The 16,911-nt window shown below is 43.7% G+C and overlaps 1 protein-coding gene across 3 annotated transcripts in view; it reads right to left on the bottom strand.

The window, feature by feature from the left end:
• Positions 1–5: 5 nt before the first annotated feature.
• Positions 6–16,911, bottom strand: part of LOC112252705 — a 41,927-nt gene continuing 25,021 nt past the window's right edge. The window contains exons 11-23 of one of the 3 annotated variants that reach the window (XM_042323374.1): positions 13,590–13,693; positions 13,327–13,399; positions 13,161–13,232; positions 10,238–13,024; positions 8,788–9,625; positions 7,056–7,527; positions 5,585–6,949; positions 2,426–5,542; positions 2,096–2,221; positions 1,805–1,958; positions 1,458–1,563; positions 1,124–1,305; positions 6–942 (exon numbers count right to left, since the gene is read on the bottom strand). In XM_042323374.1, the coding sequence (XP_042179308.1) occupies positions 842–942; positions 1,124–1,305; positions 1,458–1,563; positions 1,805–1,958; positions 2,096–2,221; positions 2,426–5,542; positions 5,585–6,949; positions 7,056–7,527; positions 8,788–9,625; positions 10,238–13,024; positions 13,161–13,232; positions 13,327–13,399; positions 13,590–13,693 (9,497 nt within the window). In that variant the 3' untranslated portion in view covers positions 6–841. Of the gene's footprint in view, positions 943–1,123; positions 1,306–1,457; positions 1,564–1,804; positions 1,959–2,095; positions 2,222–2,425; positions 6,950–7,055; positions 7,528–8,787; positions 9,626–10,237; positions 13,025–13,160; positions 13,233–13,326; positions 13,400–13,589; positions 13,694–16,911 lie in introns of all 3 variants that reach the window. The other 2 variants (XM_042323373.1, XM_042323375.1) reach the window with 2 other exon arrangements.

Genomic DNA, 16,911 nt, shown 5'->3' with positions numbered 1-16,911 from the left:
GTCACTCTTTTTCTGTGTGTTTATGTAAAAAAGTATGGAACATTTAGTCAATTTCTTTATCGCAAAGGTGCAATAAATGTATTTACAAACATACAAATAAATACACTAACACAGAGCTCTGCATTGAAGCAGATGTCATCGTTAATCTATACAGAATCTACCTGTCATAGAAAATTATTAAGAATAAATAAATCTACACAATTTGATTTACACTAAGGAACCAAAAAAAAAAGACAAACAGCAATACACAAAGCCTTGCTATAAACATAACTTACTGAGAATTATTTTATTCTTACACCACAATGATTTAGATCAGTGTGTCTAACTCCCAATGACCCCCTAAAAAGCAGATTTTGGAGTGAAGGGGCATCCCCTTCTGAGTCTGGTTCTTCGCGAGGTTACAACGTTTCCCTTGCCACGGTTCTTCTGCTTGCTCGTTGGAGTCTGGGTCAGGTTCATTTAAATCACTTTGTAATACATCCCAGCTGTTGACAGCTGTTGATAATGTCCACTGAATTTCTGTCTGTTATAAATCCTTTTTGTGGGGAAAAAACGAATTCTCATTGGCTGGGCCTGGCTCCCCAGTAGGTGGGCCTGACTGCCAGGTGGATGGGCCTGGCTTCCAAGCGGGTGGGCCTATGCCCACCCATGGCTGCACCCCTGCCCAGTCATGTGAAATCCAGATTAGGGCCTAATTTATTTCCTTACATGAACTCTAACCGAGTAAAATCTTTGAAATTGTTGCATGTTACATTTTATATTTTTGTTCAGTATAAAAAGGGCTTTATAAATCAAATTTGATTGATAGTACTGAAGACTTCTGTCAGGCTTCCCCGTCAGTTTAAGAAATAGTGCAAGTGTCACTCTGAGAAATCAGCAAGAAGGAGTTAATATTCATTGTGAATATCCCATGTTTTGCAAATGCTTTGTCTGCCGTTGTGTCTGCAAAATAAATAAATAATTGTCAAACTAGCATTCTTTCGACTAAGAATCCCTATATTACAAAAATTGAAATGATTTCAATGTTAAAGGTCCTACTAATTACCCCCCAATCAACCCCAAAATACTATACATTTAGCTAATCTTAACAAATGCAGTATAGGGGAAAAGTCTGATCTCTCACCAGTTATAAATACAGGTAGACGAGCTGATACGTTCTGAACCTGCAGGCGGACTAGACAGTGGAGGTAGTTGGGTCGTGTCCTTGAAATGACGTCACATTCATGGTAGGGTAAGACCTCCACCATTCCAGCCTCCTGGCAGTTGTCCATGAAGCTCTTTTTACCCTGTGCCTCAGCACTAGACCTGTAGAGGGAGGAATGATCAGTTCTGGCAGTTAAGTTTGAATCTTAGTTTCCTTGAATTACAAAAATGACTCTAGCCTGGATTCAAATAAACACAGTGTGTTTGATTATCTGCATTGAGATGAACATTTACAAGCGCAAGAATAAGCTTACCGTGCGCTCTCTTTCAACTTCCGGCTGTCTTTGTAATGCAAGAGCCATTTCCACTTCCCCTTTTTACTTAGCCCCTCAAGGAAACCAGACATTTTCTTAATGTTGCCTGAGAGAAATAAAGAGACATTGAGTAACTCCCATACAATGCAATGTGGGAGGGGACATCATAGCCTGGCCCCAGATTTGTTTTATGCCAAACATCGGCCATAGCAGTTGGCAAGATGACAAACTGATCTGGGACCAGGCTAGGGACATCATAGTTGCTTATAGAGATTGACAGTTGTGGAAACATAATGAAATGTAACAAATGCACTTTGGTCTCTTGCAAATTAGTGAAGTGTCCATACTGAGACTGAGTGTGTCCAGTGCTGCTCCCTCAAACACCACAAAACCGCCTTTGCTGAAGAGTTCTTGGTGGGTCAGGTTCACAATGTCATCAGGACGGTCAATACCAGCAAACAACACATTCTGAGACTTCTTCAATTCAAGCAAGTGAGGGACCTGAGGGGGAAACAGAAATCTCAAAATGACGACAATGTAATTACAACGGAAACCGATTCAAAAGGCTGGATTTCGAAACTGGATTGCTTATTCTTTTCCAGGAGTTTGAGATACTTTTATAAGTCTACAAGTCTTACCTCACAAATGTGTTCAGCAATATCTTCGTTCCTCAAGATAATGTATAGAGGGGATGAGGGACTATCCTTTCCAAGGCAGAATTGAGACTGTTCTACTGTTATGTGTCCCTCTGCTTCTAACAGCTCCTACAAAAATAACAAGCTTGTTTTTGAACATGGTGCAAAAATGAACTTTGGCTTTCATTGTTGTACAGCTTATGATACGGTTTCGTACCCTGGTCCCAGATCTGTTTGTGCTGCATAGGCTATGGTCATTTGACACTGACCATAGAAGTTGGCAAGACAGCACAAACTGATCTAGGACCTGTCTAACACTTATGTTCATCTTACCTTTGTCTCGTTGAAGAATGGGTCATCTGATGTCACCAGTATGTAGAACCTGAACTTGTTCTTACATGACTGTTTCACAACAGAGTTCAGATTATCATGCAGGCTGTCATACATGTCCTTCTTCATCTGACCACAGAAGTCTTTGTCTTTGCTTGGGGTTCGAGACTTTGGCAAACTGTTTCTCTTTGCTTCTTCTCTCTTGAGTCTCTCAGTTCTGTGTGGGTACTTTCTGCCGGCACAGACCTCAGTCATCATGGCATGGTACGCCTTGAAACTTTCCGCAACCAGATCTGAAACGTTGACATGCGTCATCTCACTGCCCTTTGTATAGGAGAGTTTTTGAAGATGCTGTGGCATATCTCTGTCTGTTTCTTCAGGCATACCCTTCCTTTCAGGCATATCTATTTTTAACTTCTGCCCTGCGAGTGAAGGTAGTCCCTCCCAGTGTTCTTCCGAGCTTTCCTGTTCCTGCAGGCTGGAAAAGTGCACTGTCACAGCCGGGCTACAGGAGGAAGCTCTTTCTTCTACAGTTGACCTGTGGTGTTTTGATCGGTTGTACCTGCTGCTGTTATTCTTCCTTTTACGTTTTAGCATCTGGTTCATTCTCTCTGAGAAGATGAGGGTCTCCAGATCCACAGAAGACTGAGTAAGATCAGATTCATCAGTGTTATGTGTATCATCCCACCTCTTGGAGAACTCCAGAAAACTGCTCGAGCCCTGTCTGTTTGAGTTCGGAGCTGTCCATGTGTGCGTGCTTGTTGAAGGTTTCAGAACGGGATAGTTTTCATAGGTGATTCTGTTTCCTTTGTGATCCAAAACTGTAACTAGGCATGGCTTTGCAAATGAGGAAACTTCCTCGTGCTCATTGTCCAAATCGATTTGGCTTTTGGAGGTGTTCCCACTCCTCTCTGACCTACAATACTTTAACCAGTCCTGTTTGTTCTCTTCCATACGGGTAAATATTTTGTCTGATTCTTCAGACTGGAAGGTGACTGAAGAGGAATTGCCTTGCTTGCTGAAGTCCAAAACATCATCAAATTCCCTTTTATCCCATTGCTGATACTCACGTAAAGAGTTGATGAAGTCAAGTTTTGTTTTATTCAACTGGGATGTATTACTTGCGTGTTGGTCATCTGATATCCAATTTGTCTCTAGACTAGATTCAATGTTGTCTTGTTCTACGGCAGGCTCCTCACTTTCATCCATAACATAATCTTGCAAACTTGCAATCTGTCTCCTCATTTCGGTGACATATGGTGTGTTATACGGGTGAGGATTAGTGTTTGAGTGGACAGGGGCAGCGGTTTGTTTGCTTTTGACAACATCTGAAGACATAGGGTCAATATTTGTTTGTCCTTCTTTCCAGCTGTACTCTCCTCTGCTGCCTTCACTCTTGGAGAGATTCACAGCCATGGCAAGTTGTTGGCTGTATGGATGGGGCTCAGTAAAGTTGGGCCCTGAAAGGTTCTGAGAAGCTGCTGTAGGTCCACTTACTCCTGGGATATTCTGACGGAAGGACTGTATGATATTCTCTGTTGACGCAGGACACAAGTTAGTGTCTCCCTCCAAAGCGATTTCACTCAAGTCCCGAGTTAATATTCTTTCTGTTGTGTCATTGGGCTGGACTTCAAGGTAGGTTGATGGCACAGAGAATGCTGCTTTCTGTGTTACGGTGCTATGGGTTTTGGGATAGGAGGCAGGGAACCTATGCAGTGAATTGTGACTTGAAAGAGCATACAGGTCTTGTTCAGCAGGGGTAAGTCGCATATTTGAATAAGGACTGTAATCGTTTTTTTCCTTTGAAGAAGTATAGGGGGTGTTGAGAGGTGTGCTAGTGGCGATTGGCTTCTTGCGGGGTTCAGTCCATAATTGAGAGAACTGATTACCAATGGCTTCCAGATTATTTGGTTTGCTATTGTTGTTGCTGGATTTACGCAACTCATGCAACATATTCTCTACAGAGCTAGGGCTGCTACCAAGACTTGGTTCATGTGGTTCACAATAAGCCTTTTCATTTTCAATAAGAGCAAAAACACTATTGAGGTTGGGACTGTTGGTGTCTTTCAAATCGGGCAAAAAAACAGTCTTCGGTGTGTGATGGTAATAAGACAATTCTGTAACGAAAGGTGGCTCATCTTGTGTAGGTGTTGGGCATCTGCTGAGGGGTTTGCCTACCCCACTGGCATCACAGTTAACCAAGCAGCCACTGTGGATGTCAGGAATCGGGATGTAACCATCGTCCACGATAGGGGTTGGGCATCTACTGACAGATTCATTTGCCTTTGAAACTATTCTAAACATTTCACCTGAAAACAAATTATCACTATGACACACTGAAGATATTGGTGTGTCTTTCTGACACAAGTGAGTGTCGTGCACCTCTGTGTGCATGATATCCTTGCTATCCGTCTCTACTCCAATGAATGGTAATTCTACTCCAATAAATGGTATTTCTATCTGAGCACGCACTGTCTCTGATGTCTGACTGTGTGAATGTAGAACATCTGTGTGTGAGATATCTTCCCTGGGAATTCCTGCTCCAATCAGTGGTATTTCTACCTGGCCTGTCAGTACCTCTGATGTCTCGTCTTGAGAATGTCGGGGCCCTTGTGTGCCAATATCAGATTTACTCTGACCCGGCACTGATATCCGTTTCTGATCTTTAGAATCCCTAATCCCATTGAAATCGGTCTCAACTGCTGTTGTTTTAGCTTCTGCTGAAACATCCTTGGACTGAATGGATGTGTCGAACTCACCTACAAAAGGCATGTTCCCATCACACAGTGGAAATACTCTCGTGGTCAGTACCTCATCGTTAGATTTAATCTCAACCTGCATCTCTAGCAGTACTCGAGTGGTGCCAACAGAAACATTCCCAACCAGTTCCATTGGTTGTACCTCATCGGTGGGTTCTTCATCTATATACAGCTTGCTATACATATCCACAGGTAGTGTCGAATCATTCCCACCATGCACCACTGACAGTGTCTCTTTTTGGGAATCATTTTCATTATGTGATATCTCTGGTGGTGTTTCAGCCACATAATTATTCCCACCACATACTGCAGGTGCTGCTTTATCTCCTGACTCTTTTTCATAATTCACCGCTGGTAGTGCCTCATCACCATTATCATTCCCTTCCTGCAATGCCGTTTGTGCCTCATCACCATTATCATTCCCTTCCTGCAATGCCGTTTGTGCCTCATCACCATTATCATTCCCTTCCTGCAATGCCGTTTGTGCCTCATCACCATTATCATTCCCTTCCTGCAATGCCGTTTTCGCCTCATCACCATTATCATTCCCTTCCTGCAATGCCGTTTGCACCTCATCACCATTATCATTCCCTTCCTGCAATGCCGTTTGCGCCTCATCACCATTATCATTCCCTTCCTGCAATGCCGGTTGCGCCTCATCACCATTATCATTCCCTTCCTGCAATGCCGTTTGCGCCTCATCACCATTATCATTCCCTTCCTGCAATGCCGTTTGCGCCTCATCACCATTATCATTCCCTTCCTGCAATGCCGGTTGCACCTCATCACCATTATCATTCCCTTCCTGCAATGCCATTTGCGCCTCATCACCATTATCATTCCCTTCCTGCAATGCCGTTTGTGCCTCATCACCATTATCATTCCCTTCCTGCAATGCCGTTTGTGCCTCATCACCATTATCATTCCCTTCCTGCAATGCTGTTTGTGCCTCATCACCATTATCATTCCCTTCCTGCAATGCCGTTTGTGCCTCATCACCCTTATCATTTCCTTCCTGCAATGCCGTTTGTGCCTCATCACCATTATCATTCACTTCCTGCAATGCCGTTTGCACCTCATTTTTGGAGTTCCCATCATCCCGTGACACATCTTTGGGAATCTTTTCATCATGCATTGCATTGAGTGCCTTACCAATGGAATCATTCCCAGCAGGTTGTGCATTGATTTCCTTGTTTGTGGTGTCTTTCCCAACATGCACTGCTTCTGGTTTTGCTGCTTCAACAGAATCCTCCACGCTAGGATATGCTTTGTGCATTTTTGACTCACTGCCATCATAGATGGCAACGTAAGACCCATCTCTGGGTTCACTTGCATTACGCTCAACTCTGTCAGCCATATTGGTAAGGTCACCATCCCCCAGCACCTCTGTGCATGACATTGTTTTGACTGAATCGTTATCTTGAACTTGTTGCGCCTCATCAACATCTTTAGATTCCATGGTTTTAAGACGTGCTATGTTTTGTTCTCCATCATGGCTCCTCTCTTCCTTTTGGATTTCCTTTTTGGCTTTGCCCTCCAAACCCCGGTCAATTCTTTGAGTCTCCAGGACCTTTTCTTGATTAATGTACACACTTGCTGCCTGTTCACACAAGAGAATGTACGATCCATCACTTTCCAAATTTCTTCTTTTAGGGGACACATCATTTTGGAGGGTACCATTGCTGTCATTGTCATGGGTGTTAGTTTCATCATCATCCAGTTCACTCGTTTTGTCTGACGTCATGCTGTCCTCACGGTCTCTGTAAACCTGTAGAGAAAAGAGACAAGCAAAATAAACAATTATGTGTATTATGTCAAGATATTTATTGGAAAACATTTGTGCTTTACATATATAAATATATTTATTTTCTAACCTTTAACTCAAGACCTGTACTTTGTTTGTGAAAAGAGATGATTTCCTTGTGGAGTCCACTTTCTGGTTGGTATACTGAAGGACTTTTTAAATCTATTCTTTGCTTGGAATCCTTTGTGTCTACAGTGAAATCTAACACAGTCGAGGTTGTTTTCACTGAAAGGTCCAATGCCTCAGGTTCCAAGCTTAATGGTTGTGATTCTTTTTTACCCACATTACTACGGTCCAAAACTTCAGGTTCTGGGATCCTGGAAAGGGCAATATAAGCAGGGGAACTTGTCTTGGTCTCAGATGTAACCTGGGCTTGTACCATTCCATGATCCACTTCTGTAGAATCTTTTTCCTCCATACATAGAAGACTTAGGTCTGCCTGGAAGAACCTAGCAGTGGACCTGCTGTAGAAAAGACCTATCCACATGTGGATGATGAGCTGAACCTGTTCGTTTGTGTCCTCAATGTTGAAATCCCATGGGCTGTACAGAGAGAGGGTGCATAGGGGTGAAGGAAAGGGACACAGAGAAATCAAAATCCAGTCAAACAATTAGTCTGTGGAGTAATATATAGAATAAGCTTTCTGTCTCTAGCAAGCTCTTCACTTATGCATCTATTAGTTAAAAGAAAATTATAACAATAAAGACATTTTTATTTACACTGAGCAAAATTATAAATGCAACATGTAGTGTTGGTCCCATGTTTCATGAGCTGAAATAAAAGATTGGCATGCTGACTGGAGGAATGTTCACCAGAACTGTTGCCAGATCATTTAATGTTAATTTCTCTACCATAAACCGCCTCCAATGTCATTTTAGAGAATTCGGTAGTATGTTCAACCAGCCTCACAACCGCGGACCACTGTCAGAAACCATCTCAGGGAAGCTCATCTGCGTGCTCATCAGCCTCACCAGGGTCTTCCTGACTGCAGTTCGGCATCATAACCGACTTCAGTGGGCAAATGCTCACCTCCGATGGCCACTGGCACGCTGGAGAAGTGTGAACTTCACGGAGGAATAGATGGCAGATCACATGTACGGTGTCGTGTGGGTGATCTGTTTCCTGATGTGTGAACACAGTGCCCCATGGTGGTGGTGGGGTTATGGTATGGGCAGGCATAAGCGACGGACAATGAATACAATTGAATTTTATCGATGGCAATTTGAATGCATAGAGATACCGTGACGAGATCCTGAGCCCATTGTTGTGTCATTCACCTGCCTCCATCACCTCATGTTTCAGCATGATAATGCACAGTCCCATGACACAAGGATCTGTACACAATTCTTGGAAGTTGAAAAGGACCCTGTTTTTCCATGGCCTGCATACTCACCAGACATGTCACCCATTGAGCATGTTTGGGATGCTCTGGATCGACGTGTATGACAGCATGTTTCAGTTCCCGCCAATATCCAGCAATTTCGCACAGCCATTGAAGAGGAGTGGGACAACATTCCACAGGCCTGATCAACTCTATGTGAAGGAGATGTCGCGCTGCACGAGGCAAATAGTGGTCATACCAGATACTGAATGGTGTTCTGATCCATGCCCCTACCTTTTTTAAGGTATCTGTGACCAACAGATTCATATCTGTATTCTCAGTCATGTGAAATCCATAGATTAGGGCCCAATATATTTATTTAAATTGATTGATTTCATTATATGAATTGTAACTCTTTGAAATTGTTGCATGTTGTGTTTATATTTTTGTTCAGTGTAAATTACAAATTCTAAGTACATACCCATGTAGGGCTCTAATAACTGTTTTATCCATAGGGTCGTTGGTAAACTTGCTGTCTGAATTAAAGTCATAGTTTTCCTTCCACAGCCTTGTCACTTGAACTGAGCGGTCTTTTTCGATGAACCGCCGTAACCGACGGAACTTCTGCCTGCGCCCAATTCCTTTTCTCATGGATTCTGGAGCCACCCCGGATTCCTTCCCGAGTTCCTTCCTGTTCTGGTCCTGCTCCTGACACAGGAAGGCCCGTAGTGCTTGAGTTCCGTCACCATAGACCATATCCTTGCGATGCGGCTGAAGTCCCTCCGAAATGGGGATTTGGAGGGTTGAACCTGACAAACCCAATAGTAGAGAGGAGGATGGCGGTAGTGAGTAAGAATGCTCTTGTGAGACTAACACAACCCGCTCCCCACTCCCCACCACCAGCCCCTTGGGTGACGGAGACTGAGGGGGAAGTTTAAGCCTAGCAACAGAAGGGTGCTTCAGCAGTGCATGAAGGACAGACTCTGGTTCACCATCTGACTCATGAGGAGAGCCGCCATCTTTGACACTGTTGTCACTTATAAGCAAACTTGGACAGCATTCTTGTTGCTGAAGTGCCAGGTGGTCTGGCTGCTGTTCCAGTACTTTGTTGTTACTGGTACTAAGGGCCAAATCGGCCAATAGGGTCAGAGCATCTGCTGGTGGGCATGATGCATCACTGGTATCTTTCTTCACTGTGCGAGGCCTACCCCTACTGACAACACGCCTGACATCAGGGTTAAGTGTCAGTAGTTGGGAGGATATAGGTTGTGCTACTTTCTCTTTTTCAAAAGAAGTTGGTGTGTGATAGTGCAACCACCCTGTAGAAACAAAAGAGAACAGAGAAAAGAGACAGAAGAAACAGTATGAAAACAAAAAACACAAAGTAGCGTATAGTGATAATGAATACTTTGAAATTAAATTGTCGTAAGGCAGTCAGTCGCCTGCATGCAAATCTCCTCGCCAAAATTGAACCAAATTGTTTTATGATTTGTATTAGATTGAAATGGGGGACAGTAGCACGACACACAGCAAGACAAAGCAGAGGCAACGGAGGTGGCAAGAGGCTAGCCTGGTCCAAGATCAGTTTGTGCTGTCTTGTCAACTACAGCACAAACAGACCTGGGAACAGAATAGCAAGAAGCTATTAACATTTAACTTCATAGTGTTGCTTTGCAGTTCAGGTAGAAAAATAGATATATAGAAACAGAATCATCAGGAATTGAAGACAAAGAGATTATTTTAACATTTCGGCATATTTCAAAATTCAGCACATATTAACTGCAATCACAACTCAATTATCAAGATGACAAATATCAATATCTAATTAAGTGTGTGGTTTAGGAGAACAAAATCAAATAAAATCTGCATGTTTTGTTATTTGCATGGTGTGAGGTTGACAACAACTACATGACTTCCCAAGAGGAACTTACATTTTTTCCTTATGGAGTCTGCAGGCTTGCATTTCATTTTTAATGGGCTCCCCCGATCCGTTAAGGTTATTGTTGCTGAAGGGGAGCTAGGCAAAGCCTCAGACATTTGGTCAGATGTGGCTTGAGGTGTAAACAGGTCCAGTCTGCTCTGAATGTCTTGCTTCAGTGGAATATCACTTTTTTCTGGAGATTTGGGTGCATTATTATGCAACTCCCTAGGAGTCAAGCCTAATGCTAGTGCAAACTTTGGGTCTAGGCCAAATGTCTGTTCCTTTGCAACTTCAGCAGCACCTGTGATTCTGTCCGGGGTATCTTTGCAGGAATTACTGAAATGAACACTTTCCATGCCAGCATCGGCCTTGCTTTTTTTGTCCAATGGTAACATTTGATCTTCTGAAACAGGTTTGAGAGGTGTTTTCTTCTTTCCCCTTCTTGAGAAAACTGTCTTTAGTTTACTGAGGGATATTGCAACAAATTGACTATTCTTTTTGTGTTTTTCTAAGGAAGGAAAATCCATGTCTTTGTTCTGGACCAGTTCTGAGGATTTCTGAGAGGCCATCTTGTCTACATCAGCCATTTTAACCTCTGGTGGATGGTCTTTACTGTCTGAACTCCATATGTGCGGATCTTTGTTTTCATCTGACTTTATCAACTCTAGGCCAGGTTCATCTCCTGTTTCTATGGGTTGGGGTACTTTGATACAAGCTTCAACCATCATCTCATCAGCACATTGTTTGTGATCTATCACTTTCCCCATAACTTTCAAAGATTCTATATCCTTGGCGATAACTGCGGAACCATGAGGGACAAAGATTCTACCGCATTCAGAGATGATTGCCTTCAAGTCCCACCGATCTGTCTTCTTTTTCAATGGGTGGCCGTCGTGAATTAGATCCACACTTTCCTTTCTTTTGAATGGGTAAAAGTTAATTGAATCCTTGCTTTCCTTCTTCTTTTTTAAAGGCAGATCTTGGATCAAATTCATTAGTTCCCTCTGCATTTTCAATGGACGAACCTGGGTTACATCCATCCTTTCCTTCTTTTTCCATGGGTTAAGTTGAACTAAATCTGTCATTTCCTTCCTCTTTTTCAATGAGTAGACTTTACTTGAATCCAAACATCCCTTCTCAGTTTCTTCCTCTTCAAAGTCAGCTGCCGAAGACCTCAAGACCCGTTTACCCAACCCGCTAAATCTACGCCGTTTCCTTGGCCGTTTCCTCCAATCTGATGTGGATAAATTATTGACCTCATTGGCCTTGCCACGTTGCCCATTGAGAGCACTTCCACCCCTCTCCTGTACTTTGGCTGGTGGCAAACTGGAGGAGTTCTTTGTGATCGACTCTGTATTGATCAAGCCAAAGTTCTCATTATGAGGTACAACGGTTGCAGTTCCTTCAGTGGCAGTGATGACTAGCACTGTTGGGAGGTCACCTGATGCAGGTGAGGTTGAAACCTCTGTCACCTCTGTGGCCTTGGTCATCACTGTCATACCGGCTATTGCAAAAACATTTGCCGACACTGCAAACTGGGAAAGATCACATGGAACCTCCTCTTGCACCTCCTTCTTAGGCAAATCCCCCCCTTTATCCTCTACTCCTGTCTCTACTGCTTTAATGTTGGGCTTGGTTGCCAGGGCCGGCCCAGGTTTCTTCAATTCCTCTTGAGAGACTGCAGGCTGTGAAAGACCAGAGGGCATATCCTTTTGCACCTCTTTCAGGTGCAAGTTTGTCCCTTCATTCGCTACTCCTACCTCTGGTGCTTTACAGTCTGCCTTACCCAACGCTGCTGGGCCAGCTTTCCTCAAGTTTTCTGCAGGCTGTGAAAGATCAGAAAGCATATCCTCTTTCACCTCCTTTTGCCTATCCACTTGGACTTCCTCTGCATTCAAATGTGTCCCTTCATCCTCTACGCCTGGTACGGCCTTGTTCTTCCCAGGCTTCCCAGAATCATCTGCCAACACAACAGGCTGGGAAAGATCATAGGGAAGCTCCTTCTGCACCTCTTTTGGAATCAAAGTTGTCTCTGGTGCATTACTGTCAGCCTTCTTCAAGACAGGTTTCGCAAAGTCCCCTGCTGGGACGGCAGGCTTGGTAAGATCAGAGGGCACTTCCTCCTGCACCTCCTTGGGTTGCACATGTTGCACCTTGTCTTGCACCTCCTTTGAAGACAAGGTCTTCTCTTCCTCTACTCTTTTATTTGGTGCATTACTGTCTGCCTTGGTCATACCAGGTTTCTCAAAGTCCTCTGTAGATACTGCCAGTGCATTACTTATGTATGTGGCTGTGTCAGCTGTGTCTCCTGGTGACTGTCCCCCTGACTGCTCCTCCTCTGGGCCACCCAGACTAGCAGGAGTCATGGGGGGGCCTTCTGGAGATGACAGGCAGTAGTAGACGTCATCATCTGGCTCATCCCCTCGCTCCTCTCGTCCAGCCGCCAGGAGCTCTGTGGCCCTGGATACAGAGAGCTCGAAGGAGCCCGGCTGGTGGAAGTAAGACTTGAGACATTTCCATCCCATTTCAGTCCACTTTGGGGTGGAGTAGAGATATTTGAGGGCGTCAGGAACATCAAACTGATCTGGGAAGATGCTGGCTTCCCTGGATGGACTGATAGTAAGCCCAGGGTGGATGAGGGCAGCGTAGCTCTGGATATGCTGCTCTAGTAAACCACGTAGCTCCCAACTCTGTTCAGGGAGGCACTTTTCCACCTCTGTCTCTGCGTAGTTCAGTGCAGGCACCACCTGGAGGCCCTCTGGTGAGAGGGAGGGCTTCTTCGAGCAGATCTTGGTGTCTGTGGTAAAAAAAATATGACATTACGTAAGGATAAATTATAAAATAATAGACAAAAACCGTCCTGTATACAAGGGCATAGGTGTTGGCCACACACATATACACACACACACACATACATACATATATATACACACCTCGTTGTATAGCTCTGGAATCCGGAAACACAAACATCCCCTGCAATACCTCTGGCTTATTGGACCCAGCATCTGAAATGTACAATTATAATGTAAAGTTAGATATTTAGCTTATATCTATAATATATTTAAATGCAATATGTTGCGTATACAGGTTTTGTCTTACCTTCATATGTGAGGAAGTGAGATGAATGTAACAGTATAAGGAAACCACTATCATTCAGTTGTATTACGAGGGCCTGTTGGTAAGAAAAATATTTATTAGAATCAAGGTCTGACAACACAACAATGAACTGCATTCAGAGGGGTTGGGTTAAATGCGGAAGACACTTTTCAGATGAATGATTTGTACAACTGACTAGGTATCCCCCTTTCTATTCCGGTCTTCCAATAACCTGTCAGCCGACTTTAAGAACAATGAACGCTCACCAGGTCTTTCTCCTTGAGCTCATGTGTGAGCTGAGAGAGAGAGGTGTCCTCAGCCTCACTGGGTGCCAGCTCATACAGACTCCAACCCATTCCTTCCAGAGAAACTGAAAAACCATACAATTCAATATCATTAAATGGTAAAAAAATAAAATAAAGCTCTGTAAAGCTCTCACAGCTGGATAAATATTCAGATAAGCAACACATAAAAATATCCTTGGGAAGGGTTGCAAAGCTACTGGTAATTTATCAAAGTTACAGGAATCTTCTGTAATTTTCATAATTAACTGAAGATCTATGGTAATCTATCGTAACTTTGGTGATTTATAGTTGAATAACTTAAAAATATATATATTCGTAGATGGTGTATTTTTTTTTTTAGATCTGTGTCCATATATTAGATCGACCATATGGTTCAAGAGAAAATAGCCTAATTAATGAAAAAAGCATCTAATCAAATCAAATGTTATTTGTCACATGCGCCGAATACAACAGGTAGAACCTTACCGTGAAATTCTTAAAGGCCTTAACTCTATTTCTTGAACTGCATTGTTGGTTAAGAAAATATTTACTAAATAAACGAAAGTAAAAAATTAAATAAAGTCGACACAACAGTCTGGGAAAAAAATAAAAACATGAGCTGGCGCACACCCAGAATAGTAGTTTGTGTGGAGATGCTGACTAACGGCGAATAAACTGTAAACTATCAAAATAAGAAAGTTGCACATTCCATGTATAATCTCCCAGCAATTTAATGGGTATTTACCAACGTTTAGGCACAGTGATACCGAAACGTTTAGGCTCAGTGATTCCCGAAACGTTGGTAAATACCCATTAAATTGCTGGGAGATTATACATGGAATGTGCAACTTTCTTATTTTGATAGTTTATGGGGGAAAAAATATTTTAAAAAATGAATCAAAAAGTAACAAGAATATTAATTAACAATAATGAGGCTATATAATAAAGGGGGTACTGGTACCGAGTCAATGTGCGGGGGTACAGGTTAGTCGAGGTAATTTGTAAAGTGACTATGCATAATAATAGATAATAAACAGCAAGTTACAGCAATGTAAAAACATATGGGGGCGAGGGGGTGGTGTCAATGTAAATAGTCTTGGTTGCCATTTGATTAATTGTTCAGCAGTCTTATGGCTTGGGGTAGAAACTGTAAAGGAGCCTTTTGGTCCTAGACTTGGCGCTCTGGTACTGCTTGCCGTGAGGTAGCAGAGAGAACAGTCTATGACTTGGGTGACTAGAGTCTTTGACATCTTTTTGGGCCTTCCTCTGACACCACCTAGTATATAGGTCCTGGATGTCAGGAACCTTGGCTCCAGTGATGGTACTGGGTCGTACGCACTACCCTCTGTAGTGCCTTACGGTCAGATGCCAAGTAGTTGCCATACCAGGCAGAGATGCAACCGGTCAGGATGCTCTCGATGGTGCAGATATAGAACTTTGTGTGGATCTGTGGACCCATGCCAAATCTTTTCAGTCTCCTGAGGGGGAAAAGGTGTTGTCGTGCCCTCTTCACAACTGTCTTGATGTGTTTGGACCATGATAGTTAGTTGGTGATGTGGGCACCAAGGAACTTGAAACTCTCGACCCGTTCCACTTCAGCCCTGTCGATGTTAATGGGGGCCTGTTCGGCCCTCATTTTTCCTTTAGTCCACGATCAGTTCCTTTGTCTTGCTCACATTGAGGAACAGGTTGTTGTCCTGGCACCACGCTGCCTGGTTTCTGACCTCCTCCCTATAGGCTGTCTCATCGTTGTCGGTGATCAGGCCTACCACTGTTGTGGCATCAGCAAACGTAACAATGGTGTTGGAGTCGTGCTTAGCCACGCAGTCGTGGGTGAACAGGGAGTACAGGAGGGGACTAAGCACGCACCCCTGAGGGGCCCCAGTGTTGAAGATCAGCGTGGATGATATGTTGTTGCCTACCCTTACCACCTGGGTGTGGCCAGTCAGGAGGTCCAGGATCCAGTTGCAGAGGGAGGTGTTCAGTCCCAGGATCCTAAGCTTAGTGATGAGCTTTGTGGGTACTATGGTGTTGAACGCTGAGCTGAAATCAATGAACAGCATTCTCACATAGGTGTTCCTTTTGTCCAGGTGGGAATGGGCAGTGTGGAGTGCGATTGAGATTGCGTCATCTGTGGATCTCTTGGGGCGGTATGCGAATAGGAATGGGTCTAGGGTTTCCGGCATGATGGTGTTGATGTGAGCCATGACCGGCCTTTCAAAGCACTTCATGGCTACCGATGTGCTACCAGGCAGTAATCATTTTGGCAGTATACCTTCGTTTTCTTGGGCACAGGGACTATGGTGGTCTGTTTGAAAAATGTAGTTATGACAGACTTGGTCAGGGAAAGGTTGAAAATGTCAGAGAAGACACTTGCCAGTTGGTCCGAGCATGCTTTGAGTACACTTCCTGATAATCGGTCTGGCCCCGCGGCTTTGTGAATCTTGACTTTTTTAAAGGTCTTGCTCACATGGGCTACGGGAGAGCGTGATCACACAGTCGTATGGAACAGCTGGTGCTCACATGCATGCATCAGTGTTGCTTGCCTCGAAGCGAGCCTAAAAAGCATTTAGCTCATCTGGTAGGCTCGCGTCACTGGGCAGCTCGCTGCTGGGTTTCGCTTTGTAGTCCATAATAGCTTTCAAGCCCTGCCACATCTGACTAGCGTCAGAGCCGGTGTAGTAGGATTCAATCTTAGTCCTGTATTGACGCTTTGCCTGTTTTTTGGTTTGTCTGAGGGCATAGCAGTATTTCTTATAAGCATCTGGATTAGTGTCCCGCTCCTTGAAAGCGGCAGCGCTAGCCTTTAGCTCTGTGCGGATGTTGCCTGTCATCCATGGCTTTTGGTTAGGATATGTACGTACAGTCACTGTGTCGATGCACTTATTGATGAAGACGATGACTGAGGTGGTATACTCCTCAATACCATTGGATGAATCTCGGAACATATTCCAGTCTGTGCTAGCAAAACTGTCCTGTAGCGTAGCATCCGTGTCATCTGACCAATTCCGTATTGAGCGAGTCACTGGTACTTCCTGCTTTAGTTTTTGCTTGTAAGCAGGAGTATATAATTATGGTCAGATTTGCCAAATAGAGGGCGAGGGAGAGCTTTGTATGCGTCTGTCTGTAAAGGTGGTCTCTAGTTTTTTTCCTCTGGTTGCACATGTGACATGCTGGTAGAAATGAGGCAAAACAGATTTAAGTTTGTCTGCATTAAAGTTCCTGGCCACTAGGAGTGCTACTTCTGGATGAGCATTTTCTTGTTTGCTTATAGCCTTATATAGCTTGTTGAGTGTGGTCTTAG

The sequence above is a fragment of the Oncorhynchus tshawytscha genome, linkage group LG06 (assembly GCF_018296145.1).
Source record: "Oncorhynchus tshawytscha isolate Ot180627B linkage group LG06, Otsh_v2.0, whole genome shotgun sequence".
Taxonomy (NCBI): Eukaryota; Metazoa; Chordata; class Actinopteri; order Salmoniformes; family Salmonidae; genus Oncorhynchus; species Oncorhynchus tshawytscha.
The sequence above is the reverse complement of the archived record's forward strand: the minus strand, read 5'-3'. Positions and strand labels throughout refer to the sequence as shown.